The sequence below is a fragment of the Nicotiana tomentosiformis genome, chromosome 2 (genome assembly GCF_000390325.3).
Source record: "Nicotiana tomentosiformis chromosome 2, ASM39032v3, whole genome shotgun sequence".
NCBI classification, from domain to species: Eukaryota; Viridiplantae; Streptophyta; class Magnoliopsida; order Solanales; family Solanaceae; genus Nicotiana; species Nicotiana tomentosiformis.
Window position 1 is genome coordinate 65,882,791 of NC_090813.1, and position 16,929 is coordinate 65,899,719.

General features: G+C 34.0%; 1 protein-coding gene and 1 long non-coding RNA gene across 4 annotated transcripts; both read left to right on the forward strand.

Annotated features, from left to right (window-relative positions):
- The first annotated feature begins 3,093 nt into the window (after positions 1-3,093).
- Positions 3,094-13,674, forward strand: LOC104105181 (uncharacterized). 3 transcript variants are annotated; one of them, XM_070195484.1, is made up of 5 exons: positions 3,097-3,522; positions 3,621-3,663; positions 5,868-6,368; positions 13,201-13,265; positions 13,359-13,674. In XM_070195484.1, the coding sequence occupies exons 3-5, from the start codon at positions 6,008-6,010 to the stop codon at positions 13,392-13,394; spliced, it is 462 nt and encodes a 153-aa protein (XP_070051585.1). In that variant the 5' UTR covers positions 3,097-3,522; positions 3,621-3,663; positions 5,868-6,007; the 3' UTR covers positions 13,395-13,674. The 3 variants fall into 3 exon arrangements, 2 of the variants coding, with proteins under 2 accessions (XP_009611731.1, XP_070051585.1); XM_009613436.4 differs by lacking the exons at positions 13,201-13,265; positions 13,359-13,674 and adding an exon at positions 6,441-6,947 and having other exon boundaries at positions 3,094-3,522; XR_011413939.1 differs by lacking the exon at positions 5,868-6,368 and having other exon boundaries at positions 3,108-3,522.
- Positions 13,675-14,774: 1,100 nt separating this feature from the next.
- LOC104089074 (uncharacterized) lies at positions 14,775-15,852 on the forward strand. Its single transcript, XR_684697.4, has 3 exons — positions 14,775-15,136; positions 15,220-15,273; positions 15,373-15,852. It is a non-coding gene; the product is annotated as an uncharacterized lncRNA (long non-coding RNA).
- Positions 15,853-16,929: the final 1,077 nt, after the last annotated feature.

Sequence of the window (16,929 nt, forward strand, 5' to 3'; positions counted from 1 at the left end):
ATATATAACCTCAAAACAATCCACAGAGATGAAAAATACTCAGTATAGGGCAACACATTCATTAATCCAAATTGTTGATAATTATATTAACTCCTCAATTTAAACTTATTTAATAAATATTTGCAGATAAGGATTCCATCATGAATTTAATTCCAAGAAAAATATCAAATCAACAAACACACGGAATTCACATAAAATCTAAGTGACAATAACACCAAATTATTATATAAAACACAAACTTCACAAATAAGGAATGAGGCGTGATAATTCAAGGATTTGCTAAAATGCCAACAATTATCCAATTTAATACATAAAAATATCTAAAACTTTAAAGCAATAAAATTTGCACATATCAGCCCGAGTACGTACTCGTCACCTCGCGTACACGGCTTCCAATCACACAATTTTCACATAAGACTCAATGCCTAAGGGGTAATTCCCCCACTCAAGATTAGGCAAGATACTTACCTTTTTGAAGTTATGCTGATATTCCGAAATTGCCTTCTTGCTTGAATTGACTTCCGGATAGCTCAAATCTATCCAAATTAATTGTACAACTTTATTAAAATTTATCGGAAATAATTCCGGATAATAATACGCCGACTTAAAAATTTATTCCAAAAAGGTAACAAAAGTCAACAAAAGTCAACGCGGGGCCCGCCTCTCGGAACCCGACATAATTTTCATGAAATCCGAGTACTCATTCTGATACAAGTTCAACCATACTAATTTTATCAAATTCCGATAATAACTCGACCTCCAAATCTTAAATTTTTATTTTTGTAAGATTTTGCCAAAATCTTAATTTTTTCCATTAAAATCCAAATTAAACGATGAATATAATCATAGATTCATGAAATATAAACACTTTAGGATATAGAACACTTACCCCAATCTATATGGTAAAAATCGCTTCAAACATCGCTTCAATCCGAGCTCCATAACTCCAAATATGTTAAAAATGGTTGAAACCTCGAAATATAGCTACTGCCCAGGTATTTACTCTTCGCAATTGCGGAAAATACTTCGCTATCGCGAAGCACAACTTTTCTCAGCCCAAAATTTGCCTTTCGCAATCGCAAAGAACAAGTGCCCATCTCTTCCAGATATCCTCTAGTATAATGGTCATAACTTTTTTACAAAACTCCAAATTGTAAATGGTTTAACTTTCTGAAAACTAGACACCAAGGGATACAAATTTCATGTTTTGCTCATCTCACAGTTCCTTATAGATTGCGAGATATAAACTGCCAAAGTTAGCCCTGTGCAACACAAATTTCTTCTTAGCGATTTCTAAATTCTTCCCAAACAGCCTGTATTATATCAACCATAACTTTTTGTACACAACTCCAAATACTAAATGGTTTGATTTTCTGAAAATTAGACACAAAGGGCTACAACTTTTATTTTTGGATCATCTCCAAATTCCTTATAGATTGCGAGATATAAGCTTTCAAAATCGGGTCAGTGCAGCAGAATTTTCCTATACGCGCGCGATTCATCGTGTCCAAACAGCAAAATTGCTCTTCGCGATCGCGACCGTTTGTCCGCGATCGCGATGCATACCTCTGTGGCCAAAAACCAACAACTAAAAATAGTCTAGAAATGGTCCGAAACCACCCCGAAACTCACCCGAGCTACTCGGGACCCCGTCCGAACATACCAAGAAGTCTCAAAACATATTACGGACTTAGTCGAAACCTCAAACCACATCAAACAATGCTAAAATCACGAATCATACCCCGATTCAAGCTTAATGAAACTAAGAAATTTTAACTTCTACATTCGACGCCGAAACCTATCAAATCAAGTCCGATTGACCTCAAATTTTGCACACAAGTCAAATTTTGACCTCAAGCCTAATTTAACTACGGGCTTCCAAATAATTTTTCGGACACGCTCCTAAGTCCAAAATCACAATACGAAACTATTGGAATAAACAAAACTCTGTTCTAGGGTCGTGTACTCAAAAGTCCAACACTGGTCTACTTTTTTCATTTAAGTTTCAAAAATGGGAATTGTTCTTTCAATTTAATCCCGAATCATCCGAAAACCAAACTCGACCACACACGCAAGTCATAATACACATCACAAAGTTTCTCATGACCTTAAGTCGTTGAACGAGACGCTAATCCTTAAAACGACAAGTCGGGTAGTTACAACAATACGTATAGGATATTATCACTTTTATCGTGCGCCAAAAACTATTTATATTTGGTAGCTGAAAAAGTGTATAAAATTTGTATATATTTTATATATAACATACAGAATGTATATATATACAAAAAATATATATTTTTCTGCTATTATTTTGAGAGAGGCTAAACAATATCATTTTTCCAATACGTATGATTCGATTCTTATGATTTTTCTCTTAAAATAAATCTTTTTTATATTACGCATTTAGAAACTAGAACTATACAAAATATTTTATAGTTAAAATATTGTAAAGATAAATTATTGACTCCTCAAATAATAATTAATTGTGCTTAACAAATTGAAATAGATGTAATCGTTTCATAAAGAGTTGAAAAGAGCAAGTTTACACTTGCCAGAAACGTGCTCAATGCATGAATATTTTGCACCTCATCTACATAATTTTAATTTAACTAAGAGGTTCAAAATAAATAGAAGGGAAAAGACAGAGAGTTTGATGAGTATTGGAACCCCCCCCTCCCCCCTGCCCCCCGCCCCCTACATCTCACTGATATGTTTCCACAACTGGAGTCCTACTATGACACAAAGGTATCCACAGATCAGCTACACATACATCTATTAGTTAATCTCTATTTCTATAGTAACATAGTTAGAATTTTTATTAAGGAGTGTAGAAAATTTTAAAAAAAATAATCAAAGAAATTAAGAGAATTCAACACATTAAATATATATATAAAAATAAATTTTTAACCTTTCTAAATAGTATAATTTTTCGAGAAAAGGGGTGTCAATTAACACCCTTAAAACAATGTGGCTCTGCCACTATATATATATATATATATATATATATATATATATATATATATATATAAAATAGAGGACCCTAAACTCGATGAGGTGGCACTCTCAATGACCAGCAATTAAATTTTCTAGGCTTCACGTTTTTCCCCATTAAAAAACAAAAACGCTTCGCATTCATTCTCCCGGCACCGATTCTTCGCATCAAACAAACCTCATCTAAACTACGCTTCCAGTTTCCCTTCTTGCCACGCCGCTTCTTTGTACCAAACAAACCTTCTTTAACTTTTCAATTCTGTTTCCCCTCTTCCAATTTCCCCAGACCTAACAAACCTTCTTTAAAATTACAATTCCCTTTCCCCTATTCAGATTCCCCCAACCCTCTTAATTAGTCAATTAATTTCTATCAACTCAAATACAGCTCCCTTCTTTGCATATTTCTTATTTGGCAAATGTTCTATCTATTCCTACACAAATTTTGTTTCGTTTGACGCCAATGAAGACATCCGAAGAACACCGTCCCCCACACTGTTTCAGGAAAAAACGATATTCTCTCCATAATTCTCGGTCTGTAATCCTTTTAGAGTTTAATATTTATCCTTTATGCCTTATTCTTACATTTTTGGCTCTTACTAACTTCTATGAAACCTAATCTAATTGTATAGGTGTGGAAAAACAACGATGTGAAAACACAATCAAAAGATTGAGGTACAGTCCAAACCTTCTTTATATGATTTATGTTTCCCACTAAATAAGAACTTATAATGTCACTATTCTTTGATACTGTGATTTTCCCCCTATCCAATAACTAAGGATGTAAAGAAAAAACCCAAACATTCTTCACTAATATGATTTTTCCACAATTGATGATAACTGTGTCGATGATATGGAGTAAAAGAACGTTTTATTACTATTTTGAGATAATCGTTACCACATAATTTACATATCTTCATTCAAAATCATCCAAATAATGAATTCCACAGACTGTCCATTTATCAATGAGTCCGAACTTGAAATTTTCGAGGAGATCTACGCATTTGGCATTGTGTCTGCCCTTTCAATATTATGTTGGAAGTATCTTCAACCCGCTTGGTGGCTTTTTCTAAATTTCACATATCTTGTCTTCTCGCGGTATCTAAGTGCCCTTTATTTTCCTTCAAAATATACCCTCTTTTACTCCTAAGTGTTGTGATGTATTTCTACCTTCGTTTTTTGATGCAAGTAATGACGAACACCCAACAGTTAACACAAGTTTGCCTATCTTAGTTAGACTATATTATATATTCACCGTATAAATTACTATTGGATAGTCAATTCAACTTCCTCCTCTGTTAGTAATTTCTACTTTACGCGTTTAAAACTTCCCACATAACTTCCTGAATTGCTGGAACATTGTAAGTTCAAACTACATTTTGCTTATTTTGGATTCCACATTTGAGTGTTTATTGCTGATCATGTTGTTAATTACTTTACTTAATTACCTTATGCCTAAAGAGGCTATCTTTCTCCATAATACGCCATTAGTGGACATTTAACTCGGAAATCAGATGTTTATAGCTTTGGAGTCTTATTGCTAGAAATAGCCTAGGCAAACCAAAATATGCAATTTTTGGTGTAAAATTCTGATCAAGAAGTATATTGCTGGCCTTAGTATCTCTGTGTACAATGTGTTGATTCACTTCTTCATGTAGATATTAAAGTCCTTTTGCTATTCCTTTTGAAATTTCTCTCCCAAGTGCCCATGTAAATTTACTTCTGTTTTGCTCTTCCCCTTGCTTATCAAAACAATCAATTTGAGCCATCTCAGTGTGATTGGACTCTTCCAAAAATTTAATATGAGAGAGATATTAAAGAATGCGTTTAAGTTATATGTACTATTTGTTGGCTTTTTAAGCTTAAATGTAGCTTAAAATTATTGAGTTTTTAAGCTTAAATGTAGCTTAAAAGAGAGTGAATGGGAAATAGAGGGAAATTGAAATATTTTTAATTTCCCTCCTTGACAAAGGGATATTGTTCCATATTGGAAGAGGAAAAGATTTTGATGGGTATATATACAATTGTACTTCTTCTAGCTCTTAAAGAGTTAAGAAGAAGAAAAGTCTCGCGCCGCCGTCGTCGTCGCTCGCTCGGCTTCGGATTTGGATTTGGTCAAATGATCGATTGATTGATTAATTTTTTGGACCAAATTTATTTGTTAATAGTATATATTAACATAATTGTTATTAAATGTCCGTTTTTTTGTAAACGGAATATTAATATTAAATTCAAACGTAATAGTATATGCTCTTCGCTTTTTGTAAAAGACATTTACAAAATAGTTTGCACCTCTTCGGATTTGAAGAACAGTTTGCACCTCTTCAGATTTGAATAAACAGTTGGCACCTCTTCGGATTTGAAGAGTTGCACCTCTTAAGTTTGAGCTCAACATTGGCTATAAATATCAGTCCATTCTCTCAGATTTTTCATACGAATTTCTGACTTCTCCTCCTTTCTTCTGCATTGTTTTAACTACAAACAAAGCAACAGTAAGTGTGATTTGCTACCGATCCTTGTGTTCGCTGAAACACTGGTGTTTGAAGTATCGCTACACCAATGTGTAATTCGTTCTATCCTGGGAGGAAATAATCCACAACCTTGGGTACTAGGAGGGGATTAAATTCCATAAGGAAACACTGTGAATTCAGTGGGCTCAGATTAAATTCTGTTTCGTTTACATTTCTGTTTATTTGTTATTTTATCTTCTCCAAAATTATTTTACAAATATAGTTCAATAACAAGCTTAAGGAATTTAATATTTTCTGTATTTGTGCTATACTCACTGTTTCTGGAGATTAAAATCTGTGTGGTTTTCTACTCCAGTGAAGATTAAAATCTACGTGATTTTAACGTTTGTTGGTGTCATTCTTTTACAGAAATGACGAATGACAACGGGAACCAGATTGTTCCTATGGTGACTGCCAATGCATTGACAAGCCGAACAACACCGGCATTGGCACGGGCATAAAAACCCGAAAAGTTTTTCGGGATTGATTTCAAGCGCTGGCAGCAGAAGATGTTCTTCTACTTGACGACTTTAAGTCTGCAGAAGTTCATTAAGGAAGATGTTTCTGTTTTGCCCGACGAAACTCCAGAAAATGAACGCTTTCTCGTGACTGAGTCGTGGAAGCATTCTGATTTTTTATGCAAGAATTACATTCTTAGCGGACTAGAGGACGATCTGTATAACGTCTATAGTAATATGGAGACGTCAAAACAACTGTGGATAGCGCTTGAAAGGAAATACAAAACGGAAGATGCCGGGTTAAAGAAATTTGGTGCTGCTAAATTTTTGGACTATAAAATAGTAGATAGCAAGTCTGTTATTACCCAAGTCCAAGAATTACAAGTGATTATTCACGATTTCCTTGCTGAAGGTATAAGTCAAATTAATACTAATGTTTAAAGTATTAATTATATTGTTTCTACTAACAGAATTTTCGCTGAAGGTCTTGTCATCAATGAAGCGTTCCAAGTTGCAGCAATGATTGAGAAGTTTCCTCCTTTGTGGAAGGACTTCAAAAACTACTTGAAACATAAACGAAAAGAGATGTCCCTTGAAGATCTCATTGTTCGGTTGAGAATCGAAGAGGACAACAAAGTTGCTGAAAAGAAAGGCAGTGGAAACTCAACAATAATGGGAGCAAACATCGTTGAGGATAGAAAGAGGAAGAAGTCTTAAGGACCGAAAAGCAACACAAGCAAGAAGTGGTTCAACGGAAATTGCTACAACTGTGAAAAAGCTAGACACAGATCTGCAGATTGTCGTGCTCCAAAGAAAGACAAGAAGAAGGGTCAAGCAAACATGGTTGAAAAGCACGAAGATATCGATGACTTGTGTGCTATGCTTTCTGAATGCAACCTGGTGGGAAATCCTAAAAAGTGGTGGATTGATTCTGGAGCCACTCGCCATGTTTGTGCTGTTAGAGAAGCGTTTGCTACATATGCTCTTGTTGGACCCGAAGAGACACTTTCTATGGGAAATTCTGCAACGGCCAAAATTGAAGGATCTGGAAAGATATTTATGAAAATGACTTCTGGTAAGGTGGTGACCTTGAACAACGTCCTTCATGTTCCCGAGATTAGAAAGAACTTAGTCTCTGCTGGACTTCTTGTTAAGAATGGGTTTAAGTGTATTTTTGTATCCGATAAGGTTGTAATAAGTAAGAATGAAATGTTTGTAGGAAAAAGTTACCTCACTGAGGGCCTTTTCAAGCTGAATGTAATGGTTATTGAGAATAATAATAAAATTTCAGCTTCTTCTTACTTACTTGAGTCAAATGAATTATGGCATATACGTTTGGGTCATCTCAATTACAAAACCTTGCGGAAAATGATTAATTTGGAAGTATTGCCTATGTTTGAATGCGACAAATCATAATGTCAAATATGTGTGGAATCTAAGTATGTTAAACATCCTTATAAGTCAGTTGAAAGGAATTCAAATTCTTTAGACTTAATTCACACAGATATTTGCGACATGAAGTCAATACCATCTCGCGGTGGAAAAAAGTATTTTATAACTTTTATTGATGACAGTACTCGATATTGCTATGTTTACTTACTTAATAGTAAAGATGAAGCAATAGATGCATTCAGGCAATACAAAAATGAAGTTGAAACGCAACTTAACAAGAAAATTAAAATGATAAGAAGTGATAGGGGTGGCGAATATGAATCTCCTTTTGAAGAAATATGTTTAGAATATGGAATAATTCATCAAACAACTGCCCCTTACATGCCCCAATCCAATGAGATTGAGGAAAGAAAGAATCGTTCATTGAAGGAGATGATGAACGCATTGTTGATAAGTTCTGGTTTGCCACAGAACTTGTGGGGGGAAGCCGTTCTTACGGCTAACCGGATACTAAATCAAGTACCCCATAGCAAAACACAATCCATTCTATATCAAAAATGGAAAGGAAGGAAGCCCAACTTGAATTATTTTAAAGTGTGTGGGTGTTTGGCAAAAGTGCAAGTTCCTAAACCTAAAAGAGTAAAAATAGGACCGAAAACCGTTGATTGTGTTTTCATAGGATATGCAACCAATAGTAAAGCATATCGATTTCTGGTTCTTAAATCAGAAAATCCCGACATTCATAACAATACGGTTATAGAATCAGATAATGCTGAATTCTTTGAAAATATATACCCATATAAAAAGGAATGTGAGTTGATTGGTGAAGGATCTAAACGACCAAAAGAAGAAACAAAAGAAAGTACATTTAATCAGGAGGATCCAAGACGTAGTAAACGTCAAAGAACGTCTACTTCATTTGGACCAGATTTTGTGACTTTCTTATTGGAAAATGAGCCTCGAACATTTAAAGAAGCTATGTCTTCTTCGGAATCATTGTTTTGGAAAGAGGCTGTTAATAATGAAATAGAATCCATGTTGAACAACCATACATGGGAATTGGTTGATCTTCCTCCTGGAAATAAACCTTTGGGTTCTAAATGGATTTTTAAGAGGAAAATGAAAGATGATGGCAATATTGATAAATATAAGGCAATACTTGTAATCAAAGGGTATAGACAGCGAGAAGGTCTTGATTATTTTGATACATACTCTCCAGTTACAAGAATTATGTCAATACGAATGTTAGTAGCATTAGCTGCAGTTTATGGTCTTGAAATTCATCAAATGGATGTTAAGACGACCTTCTTAAATGGAGATTTGGAGGAAGAAATCTACATAGAACAACCTGAAGGGTTTGTGATTCCTGGTAAAGAAAAGAAGGTATGTAGACTTGTTAAGTCTCTTTACGGACTAAAACAAGCACCCAAACAATGGCATGCGAAATTTGACCAAATAATGTTGTCAAATGGTTTTAAGATAAATCAATTTGATAAATGTGTGTACATTAAAAATGTTTCAAATCACATAGTCATTGTTTGCTTATATGTGGATGATATGCTGATAATGAGTAATGACATTGCCAACATAAATGCGACTAAGCGTATGCTAACTAGCAAGTTTGATATGAAGGACTTGGGAGTTGCTTATTTAATTCTGGGGATTAAGATCAATAAGACTCCTCAAGGTCTGGCATTATCACAATCTCATTATATTAAGACAGTACTTGAAAAATTCAAGCACTTAGGGTTTAAAGTTGCAAAGACTCCAATTGACGTGAATCTTGCATTAGCAAAGAACAAAGGCCAAAGCATATCACAATTGGATTATGCTCGTGTGTTGGGATGCTTAATGTATATCATGAATTGTACACGACCAGATATAGCTTATGCTATAAGCAAACTGAGTCGATACACGAGCAATCCAGGTCAATCTCATTGGATGGCAATGAAACGAGTTTTGGGATATTTAGAACATACCCAGGACTTTGTTTTGCACTACAGTAAATATCCTGCGGTGATTGAGGGGTATTGTGATGCAAATTGGATCACCGGTTCAACTAATTCTAAGTCCACAAGTGGATATGTATTCACTATTGGTGGAGGAGCGGTATATTGGAAGTCGTCCAAGCAAACTTGTATTGCCCGTTCTACAATGGAAGTTGAGTTCATAGCCTTAGATAAAGCCGGTGAAGAAGCTGAATGGCTCCGAAATTTCTTGGAAGACATTCCATTTTGTCCCAAACCGTTGGCACCAATATGCATACATTGCGATAGTCAAGCGGCAATTGGAAGGGCTGGGAGCGTGATGTATAACGGTAAATCTCGTCATATACGACGAAGACATAAAACTGTTAGGCAATTACTCTCTAGAGGAATTATCACGATTGACTATGTAAAGTCAAGCGATAATGTATCGAATCCACTTACAAAAGGCCTAACTAGAGAGGTAGTTGAGAAATCATCGAGGGGAATGGGACTATGGCCGAGAACAAGCCATTATGGCGGTAACTCTACCTAGAAGACTAGAGATCCCAAGATCTAGGTTAAAGGAGATCAAACAAAGTCATTAATGACGGTTCAACATTGTCAACTAAAAGTTTGGTCCATTCTCGTGATGAGACAATATTCAGTACCAAGGATAAAGCATTAAGGCTTTTTAATGATTTCTAAATTTGATACGGGGTATATCAAATAGTGTATCTACGGGATGACACGTTTAGGAATCACCTATGTAAGTGTGAAGTGTTAGCCGCTTCAAGGGAAATTTTGTAAGGCCAATTCTCTACGCACTTATTAAACCAGGCGGTGTTCATGACTGAAACGAACACAACAATGCGAGCCAAAGACGGTTAAGGGTTGGTTATGTGACTTATGGTTGTCTAGGTATACACCAAAGTTCGACGGTTCAAAGATATCAAATCTACCGATTGACCGAGTATATCTGATATAAGTTCACTACGGAAAGTTCAAAGGGAAACCTACTTATCCTGATACAATTAATCCTTGTTTGCGAATCACACAGTTTTTCATACATATTTCTGTGATATAGCCATTCCCCATTCATGTGGGGGATTGGTGGATTTTTAAGCTTAAATATAGCTTAAAATTATTGGGGTTTTAAGCTTAAATGTTAGCTTAAAAGAGGGTGAATGGGAAATTGAGGGAAATTAAAATGTTTTTAATTTCCCTCCTTGACAAAGGGATATTGTCCCATATTGAAAGATGAAAAGATTTTGATGGGTATATATACAATTGTACTTCTTCTAGCTCTTAAAGAGTTAAGAAGAAGGCAAGTCTCGCGCCGTCGTCGTCGCTCGCTCGCTCGGCATCAGATTTGGATTTGGTCAAATGATCGATTAATTTTTTGTACCAAATTTATTTGTTACTAGTAAATATTAACAGAATTGTTATTAAATATCCGATTTTTTGTAAACAAAATATTAATATTAAAACATAATAGTATATGCGCTTCGCTTTTTGTAAAAGACATTTACAAAACGGTTTGCACCTCTTGAGATTTGAAGAACAGTTTGCACCTCTTCAGATTTGAATAAACAGTTGGCACCTCTTCGGATTTGAAGAGTTGCACTTCTTAAGTTTGAGCTCAAAATTGGCTATAAATATCAGTCCATTCTCTCAGATTTTCCATACGAATTTCTGACTTCTCCTCCTTTCTTCTGCATTGTTTTAACTACAAACAACGCAACAGTAAGTGTGATTTGCTACCGATCCTTGTGTTCGCTGAAACACTGGTGTTTGAAGTATCGCTACACCAGTGTGTAATTCGTTCTATCCTGGGAGGAAATAATCCACAACCTTGGGTACTAGGATGGGATTAAATTCCTTAAGGAAACACTGTAAATTCAGTGGGCTCGGATTAAATTCTGTTTCGTTTATATTTCTGTTTATTTGTTATTTTATCTTCTCCAGAATTATTTTACAAATACAGTTCAATAACACTATTAGCGTAAGAAATTTTACACTATCAAGTTTTTTACACTGACGGTATATATAACTTAAATAGTTTAAAGAAATTTTACCTAGAAAAGATTGTGTTAGGCTATTGTTTTCCATGTAATCATGGAATAAGAGTCTGCTGGTCAGTATCCATTGAGGGTGACAAGATTTTCATGCCTAATATCAGACAATGCAGCTATTTCTAATATAAATTCCCTTTCACCTCGCATTGTTTCTAATTCAATTGATAGAACCTTTACACCCGCACTGCTTCCATCTTCAACCCGACCCTTTTCAAGAAAAAAAACTAAATCAACATCAGCAACGAATGCAGTCGGAATAAAATAGCCATCACCCTCTCCCCCAACTACACCGCTCTAGCTGGAGTCGGCTATATGAATCCTCACTGTTCATGTCATTTCATTTACGCCTATAGGCCACATATATTTTTAGAGTCTGCTGAAATTCATACATAAAATAGTATGGAACCTTCAATTATTTTTCGCTCATCAACAAGAAGAATTCTAATATCTATAGACAAAATCTATATCAAATGTTGTTTATATATAATTTACTGTTATGTACTTTATACTATATTAGATTCTTATTATAGCCTTGGATTTTGGTATTGCATAGTAGTTCAACTTTCTGTTACTTCTCTTCCTTCAAAACTCACGCATTCGAAAACAATATCTATAAAATTTGTTTATAAAAAGTTTGGTAATATGATGTTTAGACTATATTAGATATTCACCGTAACCGTATAAATTACTATTGGATAGTCGTTCAACTTCCTTCTCTTCTCTGTTAGTAATTTCTACTTTACACTTTTATGTTCTACTTTAAGCAATATATGCATTAAACATAGAAACGGCTATTCTTCCATTTAACCAACAAGTATTGATTTCCTACCTTCTTTCTGTAGAGTTAAATCTTTTTCTTTCTATTGGTTTCCTTTTCTTTTGACATATGCAAAACCGGGTCCACAATATGTGGTTTTTCCTCAATTATGCTGCAAAAAACTTGATTTTTTCATGCTTTGCTCTTTTATGTTCTGCTTGAAGATCGACATATGCATTTAACACACTAGTTGAAGCCTAATGATCAGAAAAATACTTTTAGTTGCAGCAATATTAGACCTATCAGGAAATCTATTTTACCTATTCTTCTTCATCTTTATTTAAATCAAACGTTGACTTCTTTTCCTCTTATTTCCTCCACCCCACAATAAATCCCATCTTTCTTTCTTAATTATTTTTTACCCTGCTCTATGATGTGTTCGTTAGCTATTTCTCTTACGGATAATGCCGATATTGTTATTTATACTCTTAAATTGATGTGTGAATATAAAAAACTAGAATACTGGTGTTCATAAGATTAGCAGAACCTTATACTGCTTCAATTCCAGTAGCACTTGCCAACTAATTTTTTCTCATCTTCTGTTTGTACAAACTGTAATCCTATCCGGATCCTTTCACCATGAATCCCAAATTGTGGTATTGTTGTACATTGAAATGATCACGTAAATATATGCTTTTCCTTGGCAAAATTTTAAAGACTTTTTATTTCTATTTAATTAAATATAGATTCTCCCTATATTAGCATTATTATATTTTCCCTGCTCTATTCAAATGTGTTGTGCTTGAAGATCGACATATGCATTAAACACTCTTCCTCTTATTTACTCCGCCCTACAATAAATCCCATCTTTCTTCCTTAATTATTTTTTACCCTACTCCATGATGTGTTACTACCTCTTGGGGTGTTTCACATTTAATAAAGCATAAAGGTAGTTTATATGATGACCAGTTCTTATAAAGTTTAAAGTACATTTAAACTGATTTATATGATTTTTCCCGTGCTTATATCTTCACACTATATTTTATCATACAGGATTCCTACAATGGATGCAAATATTATATATCATTCACAGCGAGATTGTACAAATATTTGTCGAGGTAAATTTTCATTCTACATTTAACAATGTTATTTCTTTTTTTTTTTTCTTTTTTTTGGTTTCTTCAATTAACATTATGTTTATGATTTTACAGGTTCTGCTAAAGAATATGAAGTTTCCACAGATTTGAGTTATAGGGAAATCTCACAAATCCGGATTGAATATTTTACAAATAAACAAGTACAACTGAGAGCTGACATATATAAAGGAGTTTTACCAGATCATTCATGCAAAGAATGAGTTCAAATATATTTGTGTCCGTAAAAATTTTATAAATGTTATTGCATTTGTGACCTTTGAATCCAAGAATGACTCCGAATATATTTGTATATACAAAGATATTATATATGTTATTACATTTATGACTTTTGAATTAGATTGTTGCAGATAATTATATTGTTGAGATAGAATTTTATTTGTTTCAATGATTTTTCACATTTAACATTACGTATATCACAGTTACAGGTACAACTGAATAGGTTTTCATATATTTAAGGTTGCGGATTGAATATTTTAAAGTTAAACAAGCTACAACTGATAGCTGAAATATTTATAGGAGTTTACTAGAGTATTAATGCAAAGAGTGGACTTAGAATATATTTATTATATCATTTTTAAGCGCTAGAAATTAACGTTAACCAACAAATTTCTGATGCAACATCCCATTGATTGTTTTATCTCATTTTCCTCGTATGCTGAAAGATTTACATAAAAGGAAAAAATTGAAGTGCAAAAGAAGATGACAATAAAAGCTACAATGCTAACTCTCCACCCCCAGTCGTATGAAGATTTCCACTTCTACCGACCTGCCCCGTGTGCCATCTCTATTAGGATTTCCATACAACTGTAGATGGAAAACTTTTCGGTATTATGTAGTTGTCAACGGACAACCTATCTTTCTTACCTTCGGTGGTTTATTGCTATTTATTTCTGCAAAAAATACAAATTATAATCAACTATGAAAGAGTTGGAATACTGATACCATATTTTCATTGGGAACAGCTAGATGATATACTTAATTCTTTGTAGTTAGATGACGATTTTGTAAACTTTTAAATATACTTTTACAATGGAGTGAAGGATCGATGATTCATTTACAATTAAAAAAATTATATCGGAAGCTTCAAAGATTACATGGGAAAGTGGATTGCCAAGATGATATGACAATTCTCTGTAACCAATATATCTTTTATCTCCATTTTTTAATAATCTTTCCATCCATTCTTATAATTCACTCTACTTAACACCCCACAACATCTCTAATCTCTTTTATCTAATCTCTTATCTCTATCTCTAATAATTAATAAATAAAAGTACAACCAGATTGCCTAATGAACCCCAAATATCCGTTTGTCTTAAAAAGCCCAACTATATCCGTTTGGTTGTCCCTATGAAAGTCCACGTTGCACCAATTTTTGCATAACCCAAAAAGTAATCTTAATCGGTTCCTTCATATATCTGACTTCATTCATATACGGAAAGTTAAACGACATAATGACGCCCTCTTCATCCTCCTGGGCAAAACCTGCCTCCGTTATAGTGGCTTTTCTAAAGGGTTGTAACTTTCCAATTAACCGTTGGCATCATTTAAAATTTTTAACCGAATCCTTTTTATAAAAGCCTCGCATACCATTGTCCTCAAACAATTTCTGCTATCCTTCTTAAACTCATATGCTATTTTCCTATCCTTAAACTGTTATACACAATAATATACCTCCACAAATCCAGGGCCTTTGCGGCAAGGAATTTGTTTTCAAGCTACGATTAAACAATTACAATCTTAAAGAGGGGCTTAAAAATTATACGGTATCCAAGTTGTTCATTCCAGATGAGAATCTGGAATTGCAATACACAACAAGGAAAGAACAAAAGGTATTGTGATATAGGTTGTTTCAAATGGTAATCCAGATGTATATGTACACTGAAAATATGTTTTATTTTCGTTGCTTATGCAGGGGAAAAAGAAAGTTGAGGATAACATTGCAACAAAACGTTTTGTTGAAGGAAAGGTAAATTTCTTTACTGTTTTATTTAGCAAACTTTCAACTACAAAAAAATTAGCATATTCAATAGATATGTAAATAATATTTATTCTGAAAACTATACAGGAATCTACTAATGTCTCTTTGGAGGAATTTGAAGACTCTCCTGAAGATCCACATGTCAATGACGGTTTTCACTGTAGGAGGAGAAGAACTTTATTAAGAAAGATTAGAAAGAGAAGAAACCTAATCATACATGACGATGAAGTTATCGAGCAAGCCACCAAAAAAAAGTAAGTAGAGTGTTTATTTGTTGGTTTTAGAACTTTTGATGTTTAAGAGTAGACAAAATTATTGTATCCTTTTGTGCTTTTCAGTATGGTCACTGCTTGTTGGTTTTAGAACTTTTGATGTTTAAGAGTAGACAAAATTATTGTATCCTTTTGTGCTTTTCAGTATGGTCACTGCAGTAGAAGTTGTATTGATGTACAAATTTCTCTCTGTTGCAGTTTGTTTTGGTAAACTTATTTATGTAAACATGTTTCTGAATAGTATTGTCTCCATGTCATGTCATTGTTCGAATTTAACTTTAATATATGATCTTTATTTCCCGTATTGTTGTTATTACAAAACTGCATGAGAATATAACCTTACATCATGAAATAACCACCGAGAAAAAAACCTGCAATAAAAAGACAAAAACAAAGCGTACTAAAATAAGAAACACACCTTCTCTTTCGTTGTTCATGTGTATCTTTTTCAAATTTCCCCTATTCTAATTTCTGTTATCGTACAACTTGAAATCAAGGTAAAAACTATGAAACATTAAAAGTTGTACATCTAATGATTTGGAAACTGTACTAGCATGTATATGGTTGTTACTATGGAATGACAAGGAACTAAAGATGTCTTCGACGCAAAAAAAGAGAGTATATATATGAGTTTTAAGTACAACAGTCTTTGTTTCAACATTTTTATATGTTATGAACATGACATAGATACCTTTAGACACAAAAAACACATAACAATTCAAATGACTTATTTTCCTCATTCTCTGGAAGGAAGCAAATTGAACGTATTCAGTAGCAAAAATATACAACAGTGAATTTTCTTATGTTATGTTGTTCATGACTGCTGATTATTTGTCTAAAGGTGGTGAGAAAGGCATTTTCTCTCATATGCATATGATTCTCAACAGAACTTCTTTAATCATTTGGGATGAAGCCCCCATGGCAAATAAGTTATGTTTTGAAGCATTAGATAAGACATTGAGAGATATCTTGCGAGTGAGGTATGAAATAGCTCTGACAAACCTTTTGGAGGCCTTACAGTCGTATGTGGTGGTGATTTTTGCCAAATATTACCTGTTATTCCAAAGGGTACCCAAGCTGATATTGTTGATGCATCACTAAACTCCTCTTATTTGTGGCCACTTTTCACAATATATGAATTGAAGCAAAATATGCGACTATGCAATGGAAATTAGAACTCTCTCGTAAATGAAATATCGCATTAATTAAGTGGAAGAAGGTAGAGGGGGAACGACGATAATTTCCCGTCTTTCGAACCTTGCGCCCTATTGCATTTGGGGATTGCTCTTAAAATGATGAACAAAAAAAATACTCTCTAATGGATGGATCAATAAATTATGGTGACAAGAAATAGCCAATTCAGAGAAACTGA

Bases quoted from the DNA above. Each gene is read 5' to 3' on its own strand.
- LOC104105181 (XM_009613436.4), top strand. From the start codon at position 6,008: ATGTTCTTCTACTTGACGACTTTAAGTCTGCAGAAGTTCATTAAGGAA. The intron at 6,369-6,440 runs GTATAAGTCAAA...TTTTCGCTGAAG, and splicing joins TCACGATTTCCTTGCTGAAG to GTCTTGTCATCAATGAAGCG.